The 16,614-nt window shown below is 40.8% G+C and overlaps 1 protein-coding gene across 8 annotated transcripts in view; it reads left to right on the top strand.

Moving 5' to 3' along the window:
* Window positions 1–16,614, top strand: part of Ppp1r9a (protein phosphatase 1, regulatory subunit 9A) — a 270,523-nt gene that overhangs the window by 221,237 nt on the left and 32,672 nt on the right. For all 8 annotated transcript variants that reach the window (XM_087659508.1, XM_087659513.1, XM_087659509.1 and 5 more), the window contains 2 exon segments: window positions 419–515; window positions 609–780. In XM_087659508.1, coding sequence (XP_087515634.1) covers window positions 419–515; window positions 609–780 — 269 coding nt within the window.

Consider the following 16,614-nt stretch of genomic DNA (forward strand, 5'->3'; position numbering starts at 1 on the left):
TCCCTCCACTGATTTCTCTCTGCAAGGAACTCTTCAGATCTGACTGCCTGCTTTCATCTGTTATTATATATTGGAAATATAGATTCATTTCTGCTGACGAGAAGTTATCACCATTACATTCCCCACAGAATCATTCCTTCAGCAACTCCTGTGCCCACAAGTGTGCACCCTCCTGATCAGGCACTCAGGTGAAGAGCATGCTGAGAAAAATCAGAAAACTTTCCTACTTGTGATTAAATCATTAAAGTTGTCCTTTCCTTTGTTGCCATAAACTTTCCCAGTAACTGTATTTGAGTTTCATTTATTTAAACAGCTCTCAAGTGTTTATCCTGCAGCATACTTGAGTGCTTCTGAAAGAATTTTCCCATTTCTGCACTCAGTGAAAGTTTTCTACAATTGAGCCTCTTATGTTCTTTAGAGAGCTCGATTTCATCAGGAGACAAGAAGTAGAAAGAAAGAAGCTGGAGGAGGTGGAAAAAGCTCACCTTGTTGAAGTCCAAGGCCTGCAAGTTCGGGTGAGTGAAGTTCTCACAGCCACTAGTGGTGAGGCAGTTCTGCCCAGAGAAGTGCAAGATAGTCCAATTTGTGAATTGATTTTTGTTTTCTAGATTAGAGATTTGGAGGCTGAGGTGTTCAGACTACTAAAGCAAAATGGGACCCAAGTTAACAACAACAACAACATCTTTGAGAGAAGACCATCTCCTGGGGAAGTCTCAAAAGGAGACACTATGGAGAATGTGGAAGTCAAGCAAACATCCTGTCAGGACGGCTTGAGCCAAGGTTGGTCTAGCCTCACCTAACACATCCTTGTTACTGACAGTGTAAGCAGGACTTAAGCTCTTCTGACTTGGAGATTCCAAAGCTCAAACTGCCTCCCATGAGTATTCAGGGTAAGAGCCTGTCATGTTAGCTTGTATCAAACATAAATGCTTTAGTGTAAGTGACAAAGTTCCAGATAAAGGCAAACCCACGTGTTATCTTTAGAGTATCATAAACAAGTGCACTTAGCAAACTGCTTCAGAAATTATAGTCCATTTCTCCTAGAGTAAATATGTTGCTCTGGCATCAGAAAACTAGCTGCCTGTTTCTAGCATTCCTGACTCACTTAGGTAAGACGTCTGCTTCAGCTCTGGTTCTTATCTTGGGGCCTACCTGTACTTCCCATGACCATCTTATCTAAAATCAAGTAAGGAGAAAACATGGCATCAAACATGCCCTTGACCCAGATTCGTCGCTCGCCTGTTCTCCTGTACTCACCTTCCGTACACGGACTGTGTGGGTAGATCCATATGAAGTGAGCGCTTTGTTATCAGCATTGCATCATACAGTACGAATATAAAAGAAATGTGTGCACATACCTGCACACAGCAGAGGACTTTTGACTTCTTTGTTCTACATGACTGTATGCAGTACTGGAAAAGAAGGAAGAAAGCTCGACAAGAGCAGAATTGCAGTGAGCCCACAACATGCTTCCATGACTTGTAGCAAAACTCATATCATTTTGAGCTGTTCCTTTTTTTTATTCCTTCATGATCTTTCTCTCCTATTAAAATATTTCCAGGGCTGGGGAAATGGCTCAGTTGATAAAGTGTTCTCCGCTCAACATAAAGATCTCAGTTCAGATTCACAGCACTGAGGTAAAAAGCCATGTACAGCAAGGTCAACTCTTGATCCCAACATACATGTGCACACACTGGCACCCAAACATGCACATACACAGACACAGATGTTTCCAGAGAGATTATTCTCTAATAAACAATGGTTTATATCCTAATATTAAGAAGTAACTTCTTCATTATTGAAAGTGCAAAGTCTTGAGAATGGTTATTTATAAATGAAGCTTGTGTTGAAAGATTTGAATGCACTCTCCACGTTTATGGCTTTCTGCTGGGTTGTCCCTAAGTAAGGGACGGTCACTTTCTAAGTAATGCCTCAAGGCAGTTGTCAGGGAAGCTCCCCACTGGCACACCACTGAGAGCTGTGCCTCAAGGGTCACCCTAGCTGCTCTGGACTGACCTTATTGTGTGAAATATAATGGTGGTGACAGTGCTGTCCTCTCCAGCCTACCAGAGTAGCCAAGTGCCACGTGCCTGGAGGTGGGGTAAGTAATGCTATTGGCTATTGCAGCCATGGCTTTTATACCTGGAAAGGCATATGATTGAAGCCTTTCCAAGTATGTAAAGTTTAATTGTAGTCCATTACAAATAAGGGTCTTGCTGTGGAATAGACAGGGTCTGATCAGTAACCAGCACCCTTGCTCTGTTTTTTTATTTCTCTCAGTTTGGAAATCCGTGTCTTGTCCAACGTTTAATTACATTATATGAGAACAGAAGATCAACAAGTGTTCTATTAGCATGCTGATTTTGGATCAAAGGCTTACATTTTTTCTGAACCCTTCTTCTATGCTGCACCCGCCATTTTGCCACATAATTATCAGTTTCCGTAGCAACACTTTCGGTTCACAGTGAGATGTGGAGACGACTAATTCTTCCTGAAAGCTGTCCCTGCTTTGGTGGAGGTGGAGCCATCAGCACATACTGATATGAGGGACATATCAAGCCATGTTCTTCCAGTTTCGCAGCCAGTGACAGCCAGTGACAAATCTTGAAATTCAATCACTTGATCACATAAAGCAAAGTGACTTGGCAAGTGGCTAGATGGAACGTTCTGGAAAGCACTTTTCTAAATTGATCTTTTGCTTCTGTTGCTAGGGGAACACCAAAGATGCAGAGATTCAGGGAGTAGGGCTGCAGACCCAACACAGTGCATCTAGTATGGGAAGCCCCTTGACAGCTTGGGTGATGCCATCACCACTGTCATGTCTACCATTAGCTGCAGCTTGTCATGTTGCCTGTCAGGACTGTCCAGTCCTCATCTGCTTCCCAGCTCTGAAGGGTTAGGAGAACGGTTTAGCATGTTTGGTTGGGGCTTGAGACAGCTCCTGAGGTAGGTCAGTGATGAACTGTATGAAAATGAAATAAGAGAGAGGAGGAGAGGAGGAGAGAGGGAAGGAGAGGGGAGGGGAGGGCCAGAAGCATCTTCCACACTGACGCACGTTCCAGATCAGAGCTTCTTCACAAGTGCTGGGTGGATTTGGGACTCTCAATATTGAAGCTTGGGGCAGTTTTTTGAGGAATGAATCCAGTTTTCAAATCTTGTACAAATTTACCACAGTTAAATTATCCTTTACCACAACTTGTATATTTCCTTGTCAGAACTAAACCAATGAAGGCATTTCATTAAAATATTGGTAAAAAGCCAGGTGTATGATACACTGCTTTAATTCCAACACCCAGGGGCCAGGAGTAGAGGCAAGCAGATCTCTTTGAGTTCCAAGCCAGCGTAGTCTACATAGCAAGTCCCAGGCCAGCCAGAGAGACACAGTGATTAAATAATTTAAATAAATAAATAAATAACATTTAAATGAATTAAAATTTTATAAGTCTAAAATTAAGCATACACATTCATTATTTAATATATTTCAAAAATTGTATTTATATTTATATTTAATTATTTAATTTAACATATGGAGAGAATATGTTCCTCTTTCTCCACATCCTCCCCAGCATCTGCTGTCACCTGAGTTTTTGATCTTAGCCATTCTGACTGGTGTGAAGTGGAATCTCAGAGTAGTTTTGATTTGCATTTCCCTGATGACTAAGGATATTGAACATTTCTTTAGGTGCTTCTCAGCCATTCAGTATTCCTCAGGTGAGAATTCTTTGTTTAGCTCTGTACCCCATTTTTTTATCTTTATTAATTTGAGTATTTCTTATTTACATTTCGAGTGTTATTCCCTTTCCCGGTTTCCGGGCAAACATCCCCCTCCCCCCTCCCCTTCCTTATGGGTGTTCCCCTCCCAACCCTCCCCCCATTGCCGCCCTCCCCCCACCAGTCTAGTTCACTGGGGGTTCAGTCTTAGCAGGACCCAGGGCTTCCCCTTCCACTGGTGCTCTTACTAGGATATGCATTGCTACCTATGGGGTCAGAGTCCAGGGTCAGTCCATGTATAGTCTTTAGGTAGTGGCTTAGTCCCTGGAAGCTCTGGTTAGTTGGCATTGTTGTACATATGGGGTCTCGAGCCCCTTCAAGCTCTTCCAGTTCTTTCTCTGATTCCTTCAATGGGGGTCCTGTTCTCAGTTCAGTGGTTTGCTGCTGTAATTCGCCTCTGTATTTGCTGTATTCTGAGTGTGTCTCTCAGGAGAGATCTACATCCGGTTCCTTCTTTGCTTCATCCATCTTATCTAATTGTGTACCCCATTTTTAATACAGTTATTTGATTCTCTGGAGTCTAACTTCTTGAGTTCTTTATATATATTGGATATTAGCCCTCATTGATTGATTTCAGCCCTGAGTTTGATTATTTTCTGCTGTCTACTCCTCTTGGGTATATTTGCTTCCCTTTTGTTCTAGAGCTTTCAGATGTGCTGTCAAGCTGCTAGTGTATGCTCTCTCCAGTTACTTTTGGAGGTACTCAGAGCTATGAATTTTCCTCTTAGCACTTTCATTGTGTCCCATAAGTTTGGGTATGTTGTGCCTTCATTTTCATCAAATTCTAAAAGTCTTTAATTTCCTTATTTTGACCAAGTTATCATGTAGAGCATTGTTCGGCTTCCATGTATATGTGGGCTTTCTGTTCTTTTTGATGTTATTGAAAACCAGCCGTATCCCTTACTGATCTGATAGGATGCATGGAATTATTTCAAACTTCTTGTATCTGTTGAGGCCTGTTTTGTGACTTATTATATGGTCAATTTTGGAGAAGGTACAATGAGTTGCTGAGAAGAAGCTATATTCTTTTGTTTTTGGATGAAATGTTTTCTTTCTCTCTCTCTCTCTCTCTCTCTCTATATATATATGTATATGTATATGTGTGTATATATATATACATGTACATATAAATGTGTATAAATGTGTATATGTGTATATGTGTGTATATGTGTGTATATATGCACACATATATGTATATACATGTATACACACACATATATACACATGTATACATATATTTGTATATATATAAAATCCATTTGATGAGAGTAAAGTGTTGAAGTTTCCCACTATTACCTGTGAAGTACAATGTATGTTTTGAGCTTTAGTAGAATTTCTTTTATGAATGTGGGTGCCCCTTGCATTTGGAGCATAGATGTTTAGAATTGAGAGTTCATTTTGTTAGTTTTTTTCCTTTGATGGGTATAAAGTGTTCTTCCTTATCTTTTTTGATAACTTTTGGTTGAACGTCAATTTTATTACATATTAGAATTGCTACTCTAACTTGTTTCTTGGGACCATTTGCTTAGAAAATTTTTTCCAGCCTTTTACTCTGATACAGTGTCTTTATCACTGATGTATGTTCTCTGTATGCAGCAAAATGCTGGGTCCTGTTTACATATCAAGTCTGTTAGTTTATGTCTTTTTATTTGGGGAATTGAGTCCACTGATGTTAAGAGATATTAAAGAATAGTGATTGGTGCTTCCTGTTATTTTTGTTATTAGAGGTGGAATTATGTTTGTGGGGGTATCTTATTTTCTTGCTTTTTCTAGGGTGTAGTTTCCCTCTTTGTGTTGGAGTTTCCCATCTAGTATCCTTCGTAGGTCTGGATTTGTAGAAAGATTTTGTATAAATTTGGTTTTGTCATGGAATATCTTGGTTTCTCCATCTATGGTAATTGAGAGTTTTGCTGGATATAGTAGCCTAGGCTGGCATTTGTGTTCTCTTAGTGTCTATATGAAATCTGCCCAGAATCATCTGCCTTTCATAGTCTCTGGTGTAATTCTGATAGGTATGCCTTTATATGTTACTTGACCTTTTTCCCTTACTGCTTTTTTTTTTTTTTTGGTTCTTTTTTTTCTGGAGCTGGGGACTGAACCCAGGGCCTTGCGCTTCCTAGGCAAGCACTCTACCACTGAGCTAAATCCCCAACCCCCCTTACTGCTTAATATTCTTTCTTTGTTTTGTGCATTTGGTGTTTTGACTATTATGTGACGGGAGGAGTTTCTTTTCTGGTTCAATCTATTTGGAATTGTGTAGGCTTCTTGTATGTTTATGGGCATCTCTTTCTTTAGGTTAGAGAAGTTTTGCTCTATAATTTTATTGAAGATATTTACTGGCCCTTTAAGTTGGGAATCTTCGCTCTTTTCAATACCTATTATCCTTAGGTTTGATCTTCTCATTGTGTCAGTTGATTTCCTGGATGGTGTGAGTTAGGAGCTTATCGCATTTTGCATTTTCTTTGACTGTTGTGTCAATGTTTTCTATGGTGTCCTCTGCCCCTGAGGTTCTTTCCTCTATCTCTTGTATTCTGTTGGTGATGCTTGTATCTATTACTCCTGATCTCTTCCCTAGGTTTTCTATCTTCAGGGTTGTCTCCCTTTATGATTTTTTTTTATTGTTTCTATTTCCATTTTTAGATCCTGGATGGTTTTGTTCAATTCCTTTCACCTGTTTGGTTGTGTTTTCATGTAATTCTTTAAGGGATTTTTTTCATTTGTTTGTTTCCTCTTTAAAGGCTTCTACTTGTTACCTGTGTTGTCCTGTATTTCTTTAAGGGAGTTATTATATCCTTCTTAATTCCTCTATCATCATCATGAGATGCAATTTTAAATCAGAATCTTGCTTTTCCGGTGTGTTGGATTGTCCAGGACTTGCTGTGGTGGGAAAACTGAGTTCTGATGATGCCAAGCGGTCTTGGTTTCTGTTGATTTGGTTCTTGCACTTGCCTCTCATCATTTGGTTATCTCTGGTGTTGGCTCGTCTTGTTGTCTCTGTCTATGGCTTGTCCCTCCTGTAAGCCTGTGTGTCAGCACTCCTGGGAAACCAGCTCTCTCCAGGCAGAATTTGGGTAGGGAAAGCTGAGGCACAGGGTCAGCTCTAAGTGCAGATAAAAACCAGAACTATCCTGCCCCAGGCAGCTCTTCAGTTCCTGTGTCCTGAGGGCTCCAGACAGGTCACTCGGAGCAGAAATGGTGGTCTTACCTTTGCTCTCAGGTGTGTCACCACCCCTGGGAGATCAGGTCTTTTCCAGGAGGATTTGGGTAGGGAGAGCTGTGGCACAGGTCAGCTTCAAGCGCAGATGGAAACTGGAATGATCCTGTTCCAGGCTGTTCCTTGGTTCCTGTGTCCTGAAGGTTCTGGAAAGTTCCCTCTTGGGCCAGGAATGTGAACAGAACTGGTGCTCTCACCTGTGCTCTCAGGTGTGTCCCAATAATTTTTTAATTAAGAGCTTTAACAGATCTCAAATCCCCTCTATTTTAGACCATATACTTGTCAAATATTATTTTCCATCTGTGAAAACTATGAATACTATAATTGCGTAGTATTTCAGTCACAAACTGGTCTATATGAGTTGTTTACCTTGCTCCCTAGACCCTACGATGTCAGTGGTGTCAGTGACACTGTGGCATCCATGGCCTCCGTGGCATCAGTGGCATTAATGGCTATGCTCCTATGTTCTCTCATCAGTAGAATATGAGGTTAAACTCTTGCTGAGCGTCTACTTTATAGGTCATGGTTCTTATGATGACCCTGTTTCAGCTTCACATATTTAGAGTCTGATTTCTTAGAGAAGGCTTATGCATGCTCCATAAGCCTACTTGGATGGATTAGAGGGAGGTACCTATGCAGGTAATTGATTGTTGCTGTAATAAAAGGGATCAGGAGTAAGTGTGATGTCATTTAAAGTCATATTAACATTATGTATCTATCTGTTTCCAGGCATGACTTAAGTGGCCCAAACTTGTAAAAGGAAAGGTGGCCACTGGATAGAAAGAAAGAGCTAAGACTTGTCAAATATGTAACAAGAAATATAATTTGTGGGATGGATGAAATTAAACATGGGAAAGGAAGAGACATATGTAGAACTTAAGACACCATATACATATCTGAAGGGTAAAGAGGGAATTGAGAGAAAGGCGCCTAAAATAAAAATGACCTTGTTTCCTAATTGATGCTTCCAATAAGAATGAAGAACTGCGTTTGAGGTTTAACAGGAACTGAGGTGCCTATGGTGATGGAAAGTAATTCAAAGGTCCCTGTAAGGGATGGGCATCGCTGCCAAACATTTCTCACTATTACCTACTCAGTAGCAGATTCATGGTTAGGAAACCCTGAATCATTTCTTCTGCATAGTGTAGATATGGAGGGTTCCATAAAGTACTTCATAGTTGATGTTGGGGAAATGGCTCTGTGGCTTACAGTAACTGCTACCCAAACATGAGATCCTGGCTTGGGTAAAAATCTGGGAATGTTGACCCATCATAACCCCAGTACTTGGAGCCAAGGAAGATAGGCAAATCCCTGGAGATCATTCGCCATTTCAGACGAATGAATGAGCTCAGGCTCTGTGAGAGACTCTGTCTCAAACAACAGGGTAACAGATAGTCCAGAAAGACACCCAACATTCACCTCCGACCTTCACACACAGACACATGCAGACGTGCACACCAAGAGTCACACAGTCAGTTTGTTCCTTTAGTTGCACCAGCTTCCGTCTGTTGAGTGCACTTTTGAAGTACCTTATATTCCGAATGAAAGAATAAAATGTACCATGAAAGAATAAAATGTACCATGCTGATATAAGAATTACATAAATCAATTGAGTTAAGTACTAGGTGTAGTCCCCAACCAGCTGGACTTAGCCCTAGCCACCACTGTGGTAGTGTGGACAACAGACACTTCTGGAGCTTTCACAGCACTCCCTGTGGAGCTCTAAGGCTGAAAGTTCTCTTTAACTGCGTTATTACCTCGAAGTTTCTAGAAATATCATTAAATAATGAAATGTGACAAAGACCTAATCAAAAGAAGTGCCAGCATGGTGTATTACATATATTCTATACCTTGTGTGTACTCAAGCTCACAAGTTCCAACAATGGTGATGCTGGAGGGAAACAATTGTAAACCATCGCTCAATTGATTGTATCAGCTTCCTGAGATCAGAACGAAACAAGACAAATCCTGGTTTGTAAAGAACCTGGGAGCTGACGGGGAGGGCTGGCAGAGTGAGGATGGCCACAGCATCCATCTGGGTTCACACAGTTGACTCAGTGGCAACTGTGACAAAGAATTGGCTCTCATAAAAAAAAAAGTCTTCACTCCTTTTAATTTTTATAGTTGTTTATCACTTTTGTTTTGAGACAGGATCTCACTGTATAACCTAGACCGCTCAGACTTGTGATCCTCCTGTCTTGGAGGCCTGGGACCTGAGGCGACAGGGGGTTTTGTTTGTTTATTTGTTTTCTCATTTTTCACAGTACCCTGTAAGTATAAGAATGTTGTTGTAAAGATATAAAAATAAAAAAGTATTGGGTCTTTTACCCCGCTGGGTCTACACCTCAGTGCCCCATGATATCTGCTAGATATCTTGGCAGAAACACATCCCAGCCGCACTTTCCTACACTCAAACCCCCACATAAAAGAACACACAACACAATAATCTTTGACCCAATTGGTAAGATATAATTGCCCACTTAAACGTACAAAGCCCGGTACCATCCATCCCTTAGGAACATTCATAGCAACCTGTAAATACACAGAGCAGAATCTTAACATCACCTGCCATGGCTTCTCCCCTCTCTCAGTCTCTTCCTCTCCTCTAGTCTCCTCCTCTTCCTTCAAACTTCCCTCCAGCCCATCCTTCCTTCTCCTCCAATGACAGGCCTCCTTCTGTCCTGTACCTGCCCTTCACCTGTACTTTACAAATTCAATGGGGAGGCTCTGGTGAAGTCACCTGATTCCTCAGGACATGACTAGGCAGCTGTCCTTGGGGCAGTGGAATTAGCATCAAAATACAGATAACTCCAGGGCAAACCACAACTTAAGAATCCCAATTGATTACCTGTTCTTTCTCTCTTGGAACCTCATTAGCTTTCTGAAATATATCTGAGTACACAGTGTATCTTCTCAAACCAAGGACCGGGTGGAGTGGATGAGGGTTACATGAAGTTTTATAATCAGCATTTGTCTTAGATCATTTATAACCAGCTTGGTCTAGAAACAAGGAAAGCCCATGTTTAAGAAAGCAAGAGTTTAGGGTGAAGAAACATGACAGTGAATTAGGATTTCTCAATAATGACAGTACTGTTCACTCTCAGATGTGGTGGTCCTTTGTTTACTGTAATAATATGTAGATAGGTTTCCGAAAGCAGGATGGACATGTTAAAGAGCAGGTAATTTAAAAGTCTAAATATTTCTAAGCAGAATAATAAAAATACAATTCACAGACAAACAAACAAGCAAATAAAAAAAAAGATTGCAGTCAAACCTGACAGCAGCTGAACAGAAGATGTCCAGACAAAAACTTAACATGGAGATAAAACATCAACATCCTCTATTTCCACACACTCACACACTCACACACTGGCACATGCACTCTTCCCCCTCCCACACAAAGAAGTAAGCAAATAAATCAAACAAATTTTAAAAGAATGTCTCATGTAAGAACATTAGATGCAAGGCAGTGACGTAGTCGTTCATTACTGTCTCATTGCTTAGTTCAAAAGTGGGGCAGGACAAATCCTGGAGTAGAATCAAACTTGCTTTATAGTCACGCATACGGACATACAACAATCTGATAAACTTTCATAGTTATCATTTTTCTAAATAAATTGTTTTAATCTTCTTTACTCCTCAACAAATATTTTGACTGAAATGCTACTGAATCTCATTAATTAAAGAGTAAACATTCCTGGTAAATCACTATGGAAAAATTTAATGAACAAGGCAAATGAATTAGGAATCAATATTTATTGACTATCTCTGTGGTAAATAATTAAAGTAAAATTAATTAGTCCTTTTCCTCAAAGCCACAAAGCACCGACATTGTCTAGGTAGGTGATGTGAGGCTTGAATCTCTGCAGGTGAGCCGTTATAGATGGATGGGAGATGTAGACTTGTGAATGGTAGCTTTCCTTGGTTCTCATTTCTTGTTCTGTTTTTATAAATTCATGGAAGTCTCCAGACCCCTGGCTTTATTGAGACAGACATTGGAATCATGGTATACCAAAAGCTGGCTTAGCAGACAGGTGCATCACTCTGTTAGAATGAACTTTTGGTCATCTTCTCTTCATTTTAGAATAAAACGTGTATTTTTTAGAATAAAATGTGTAATATTTTGCTTTGGATTTTCAATTTTATTTGACTTCTGAAAGTAAAGATCATTTTAACCCAAATATGGTTAATTTCCTTTCTAAGGGAACTTTACGGGGAAGATATCTTCCAAATATTTCTTTTGTTTAGGCATATAGTCTGACTCCCAATGAAAGCCATTAGATTTCTATGGGGGAGTTGGTCAGTAGGAGACTGCCTGATATGCTAAGGTTAAGATGGACTGTAAGAATAGGATGGGAGGTTGTGGTGGGAATCTAAGAGTAGAAACATGCTGTGGGTTTTGTAGACAAATGTTGGCTGCTCTTGCTTCTGTTCAGCTTATCAAGGTTGGAGTGGGGCATCCTAAAAATTCCACTTAGAAAAATCTAACAGCTGTGTACTCTACTCACAGACTTAGCCCTCTAGAATTAGAACCAGTAAACTCAGATCTATGTATAGTTCTGAAACATACCAAGGCCTTGTTACAGTATGATACTAACCAAAAGTTATGGTTAGGTTCTCCTTAAGCCAGATATAAAATATTTTGCATAATTTGCATGGTAATTATGCCCATTATCTATGGGAAATAAGTTCTTGTACGGGAACTGTAGCAGCCTTAGAATTGTTGGCTGTTTGTTTGTGAGGGGTTTGTTTGATTGGTTGTTTTCTTTTTTTCTCAGTAGCTTTAAACACCAAAACAGAAAAAAAAGCCAAATATTTTTAAAAGTTTGCTTGCAAGTCACTATGAATGAATATTTAAGTCGTCTCCTATTGATAAGCTTAGCTAAAGAACTGCAAGCACTAACAATTGCATCTGTGTTTGGGTTTCTGTTAAAGACTATTATTAGGAGTCCAACAGTCCTCTGAGTACTTAGGAAAACCGTTAACAACTCTTGCAGGTAGTATAAGCATCCTAACTTCGAGTTAGCTGTTTTTCCTTTTCCTTTTTCTAACACAGACAACACAGAGATCTGCCTGCCTGTGCCTGGGGTTTTAAAGGTGTGTGTCACCAAGTCATTACTCCAGGTTTTCTAATGCTGCCTATAGCTAGGTCGCCCCACAGTTGAACCAAACCTCCCCATTAGGTAAACAATGCCCATCTAAGGGACCAGGCTTTACTTCCTATGAAGCCTTAAGATCTAAATTCTATCTCTCCCTTCTCCCAAAGCCCAGCTTGTGGGCAGCCTCACGATTCTTCCCACAGAACTGAGTTTCCGGCCAATTTGTCATTTGATTTCTTTTGCATTTCCCTAGAATTTAGTCTTTGCAAAATCTCTTTTCTATCAGAATTGGTAGATTGATTATAATGAAGGAATCCTGAGGTGTGTAAATGAGTTTCCTTAAAATCTAAAGCTAAATTCTTTATCTTTCTTATTCCCCGAGTTTCTGTCGGCCCATTCTATGCATGGAGCTTCATCTTAAGTCAACTTTCAGCTACACACAGAGAGTCCTGCACTCACACAAACAGCTAATTCCACTCCCAATTCCATTCTGGTTTGAATTATATTTGTGAGTATGGACATGAGAAGGAATTTCTACATATTCTTTCAGCAATTGGATGGATGTGTGTGTGTGTGTATGGATGGATGGATAGATAGATAGGTAGGTAGGTAGATAGATAGATAGATAGATAGATAGATAGATAGATAGATAGATAGATAGATGAGATTAGGCAACCATTTTTATCCTAGAATATTTCATAAATATGACTTGGGATATGTTTCTTGGCTTTATATTTAAATAACAGAAAAAGACACTAGCACCTGTCCCCAGTGTCCAGGAGAAAGTTACCTGTAAGTAGGTTCCTAACCGAATGCTATCATCAGAACAATAGCATCTGTAACTCTAGATATGATAGTTGACTCAGTACATCTCACACAATACTGAGTAAACGTGCTTAGACGGTATCACCATGTGAAGAGCCGGGGGTTCTCGATATGAGAGGCAGAAGTCGGGAACATTCCTATATCGACCTCTGGAAACAGCAGGGCTAACCAAACTAGAGTGGAATTAAGCTGCTCCAAGTGAAAAATAAGAAATGTGTGTTTTTTACTCTTTAATTTTAACTACACAAACACGTAAGTCCAAGAAATTACACAAAACAAGTGCTGAAGACAAAGTCTGTAGCGTGTGTGCGCATTAAAGTACTGTGACGCGTGTCCTGACCGCAGAGTCTAGCCAGAAGTATGCCTGTTCAATTTCCCTATGTAATTGTACATATTTGACTATTAGGAAATATGTCTGATACCAGTTTCTAAATATTTTAAGTGAATGTACATGTTATTCTATAACTTGCTCTATTCTTACTAATCTGTTCAGAGTCAGTAAATAACAACGCGGTGGGGTGGTCACTATGTGTCAGTCACTCTGCTAAGCACTTGGAGGTCTGTTAATGCATTCAGTCTTCATAACAATGCAGTGATTTTATTGTGTCATTACCATTCCCATTTTGCAGTTGAAGATCCTCTGGGACCTCTGAGAGGTGAGGTAAATTGCCCAATTTGATGTCATGGCAGTTCATTCTGGATTGGAGCTGTAGGTCTGCTCACATAGTGCCTAGCTCACACCGCCTCTGTCAGATGCTTAAACCTACCACCTGAATGCAATGTGCATCGGCCCCCAAGTCCCAAAGGGTCCATCTTTTATGAACTTGCAGTGACTGTGGATAATATGCAGATACCATTTAAGTTTCAAAATGCCACCAAGTGCCTCATTATGCCCAGCATTTCCATTGACAATAGCAGAAGCCAGGTAGAACTGTGTTCTGAGGGGTTCAGCGCACAGGAAAATGGACCCCATTGTGATTCATCTCCGTTCCTGCTCTCCCTGCTGCCTGGGTCTGATCCCCCAGCAGCATTCCATTTACGTCAAAAACAACGTCAGTGCAGTGGAAAACGCCGAATGACTCACAGCAGCGCTGTGCAGAGCTGGTCTGTGTTACATGACATATAACATCCTAATTTCATAGAGCGCTTTCATGGCAGCTACTAAAACCATAATCGAATCCATTATGTTCTTTTAAAGGACCCAATTGAAAGCAATATTGAAAGCAATCTCGAGATGCAGGTACGTGTCCCGCCCACTCAAAGTTCCATCCTTAGCTCCTGCCGGGGAGCCTCTGAATGCTTCCCTCCACCTTTACCAATCCATTCAAGGCTGCTCCACCTCTGTTTCTGCACCTGCGTTTGTGTTTGTGGTGTTCCGCCTCACAAATGGAGGCTCTGAAGGAAAGAATGAGTCAGAAAACAGGAGAGAAAAAAGCAACTTTCCTGTCTTCTGAACAGCAACACAAGATTCAGAAAGTAAAGGGAGCAGGGAGGGCGCTGAGGCCTAGGGCTGAGGAACAGTGTTGCTATAGCAATAGGGTATCTGTTAGGAGGGAGTGAGGAGCATGGCCACCTAAGCCTTTCTGTGTCACAGCACATAACTTAGAAACGGAGCCAGGAGGGCTTCCCCTCCACTCTGCCAGCACCCAAATGACAGCTAAGTTTTTAGGGTCAGAATTTTATTCTTGGGATATATATATACAAAGCCAACTAAAATCCCGTAGACTTTTCTTCTCCCTGATCAGCTATGCTTCTGTTGAGTTTGCAGCATTACACACCCTTGGGCATTTATTTCTGCACAGAGCGTAAAGTAAAATAGGAGAAGTGCTTGTGCCAGGCACAAGATTGCCCATGAAGTTCACGTCCAGACGGAAGGGTGACTTTGTAGAAGGAGCATAGGCCTGTGCACCTGAGTTCTCTTGAGGCAGCTTCACAGAGTAACTGTATAGTCAAGTTAGTGCCGAAGTGAGAGGCCACCTTTGAGCCTCAGTCTTGGTTTATGGGGAGTAGAGTTGACCAGAATCCCAAGGTTCTTCTGAGTGGTGATGCTGTGATTCTTAAATTGCACAGTGGAAGAAGATTGCATGTGAGGGATGAGCACTGCCTTTTAGACTTGAGCTAAGTGCATCCTTCCTGGGCGCAGTTGCTGTTTACGATGATGGGATGCTGAAGCATGGTCCACGTGGCCATAAGAGTTGTCTAGCAGCAGCAGCAGGCAGGCTAGGCCAGAGAACGGGACCGTAGTCTCTACTGTCTCCACAGTTCTAGACCTGCTATTAATTAAATCTTCTCGAATCTCCTCATTGCATTCCCTTCATTTCATTTGCTCACTACAAGCAATGGAGTGGCTTCTGCAGTCCTGTAGGCAGGATGCTACACTGTGTTGAAAAGCGAGAATTCTATTGCCAAATGAGCCATATTTACACAGGTAGGATATGTGCCTCTTCTTTGAGTATCTTCTGTCATCTACTAACTAAAGTTGTTATCAAACCATAAAGCCCTCTGAAGGAATCTGTTTATAGCCTTCAACAAGTCTCCCCTAGTCCACACTTTAGATAAGCATATGGAGTCAATGCTGGAGAGCAGAATTTCCTAATAATTTTAGAATTTTGAAACACATGTCTATGGTATTAAAATCTTGCAGTATTGGCTTTGAACACTAAGTTGGGGTGGAAAACTAGTAGCCTGGGACACAGAACACTAGGACACTCAAGGCAGCTCATCAGCTAGCTGTGTAGAGGAGGGCAAGCTACTCCAATTTTCTGAGTTTCAGGAGAGGAAGCAACCTGCTTGCTGTGGTCTCATAGGTCTATAATGGGGAACAAGGAGGTGGCGGCGTGTGTGACACTGCTTTGCATCACAGAACATGCAGTCCAAAAACGATGGATTCCAGAAAAGCTGGAAGCCGTGCGTGAACTGTGCTGTTTTTCGTTATCTCATTGCTTTCATCTGAGGGGTGTTCTGCGTTTTTATATGTAAACAGAGATTGCAAGGTTGACTTTCTCCCAGTGATCACAACTAATGAACTCTTTGCCATGTGAAAGAGGAGACTGCTGACTAGAAAACATCTAGTTATTCCTTATGTTCGTGGTCTGACTTCTCCAAGGTTCATTCTCACTCAAGTATAGGAAATGAAAAGTCCAACCTTCTGTAAATATTGTCATTCAGCGATCTGTCTCCTGGGCTAAGGTACGCTGAATCTTATTTGTTAGAACTATGCTGAGTGCTCAGTGTTATGAGAGAGAATCCACCCGAGGTCCTTCTGTGTTTGTGTGTTAATGAGATGTTTAGAGCACATCCTTAAAATAATGTTATAAAAAGAAATAGCCTGTACTAATTAATGATGGTTGCAGACATTCTTTTCTATTAGTACAGGTGTATATTAGTTTTCTATAACTGAATTAGGCTTATTTTTAATAACATAAAAGCAGGGCCACTTAATTTCCTGAAGGTGACTTTGTTTAATGACTGCCGTCCTGGAAAGAAGAGATGGGGTTAACCATCAAATGATTGTATTTACAGGAAATGGTCAAGTATGTCTGTATAAAGAGTAGTTCCTCTTCAAATAAAGCCTTTATTCCAATCATCAATATTCATACGCTTCTACCTCACTTGGTATACTCGTAGCTAAACATCTCTTCCCCTATATGTGCCTGACAATATTACAAATGTTAAGAACCTTTTCAATTGCAAAGAAGACCACAG

Source organism: Rattus norvegicus, chromosome 4 (assembly GCF_021556685.1).
Source record: "Rattus norvegicus strain SHRSP/BbbUtx chromosome 4, alternate assembly SHRSP_T2T, whole genome shotgun sequence".
Lineage (NCBI taxonomy): Eukaryota > Metazoa > Chordata > Mammalia > Rodentia > Muridae > Rattus > Rattus norvegicus.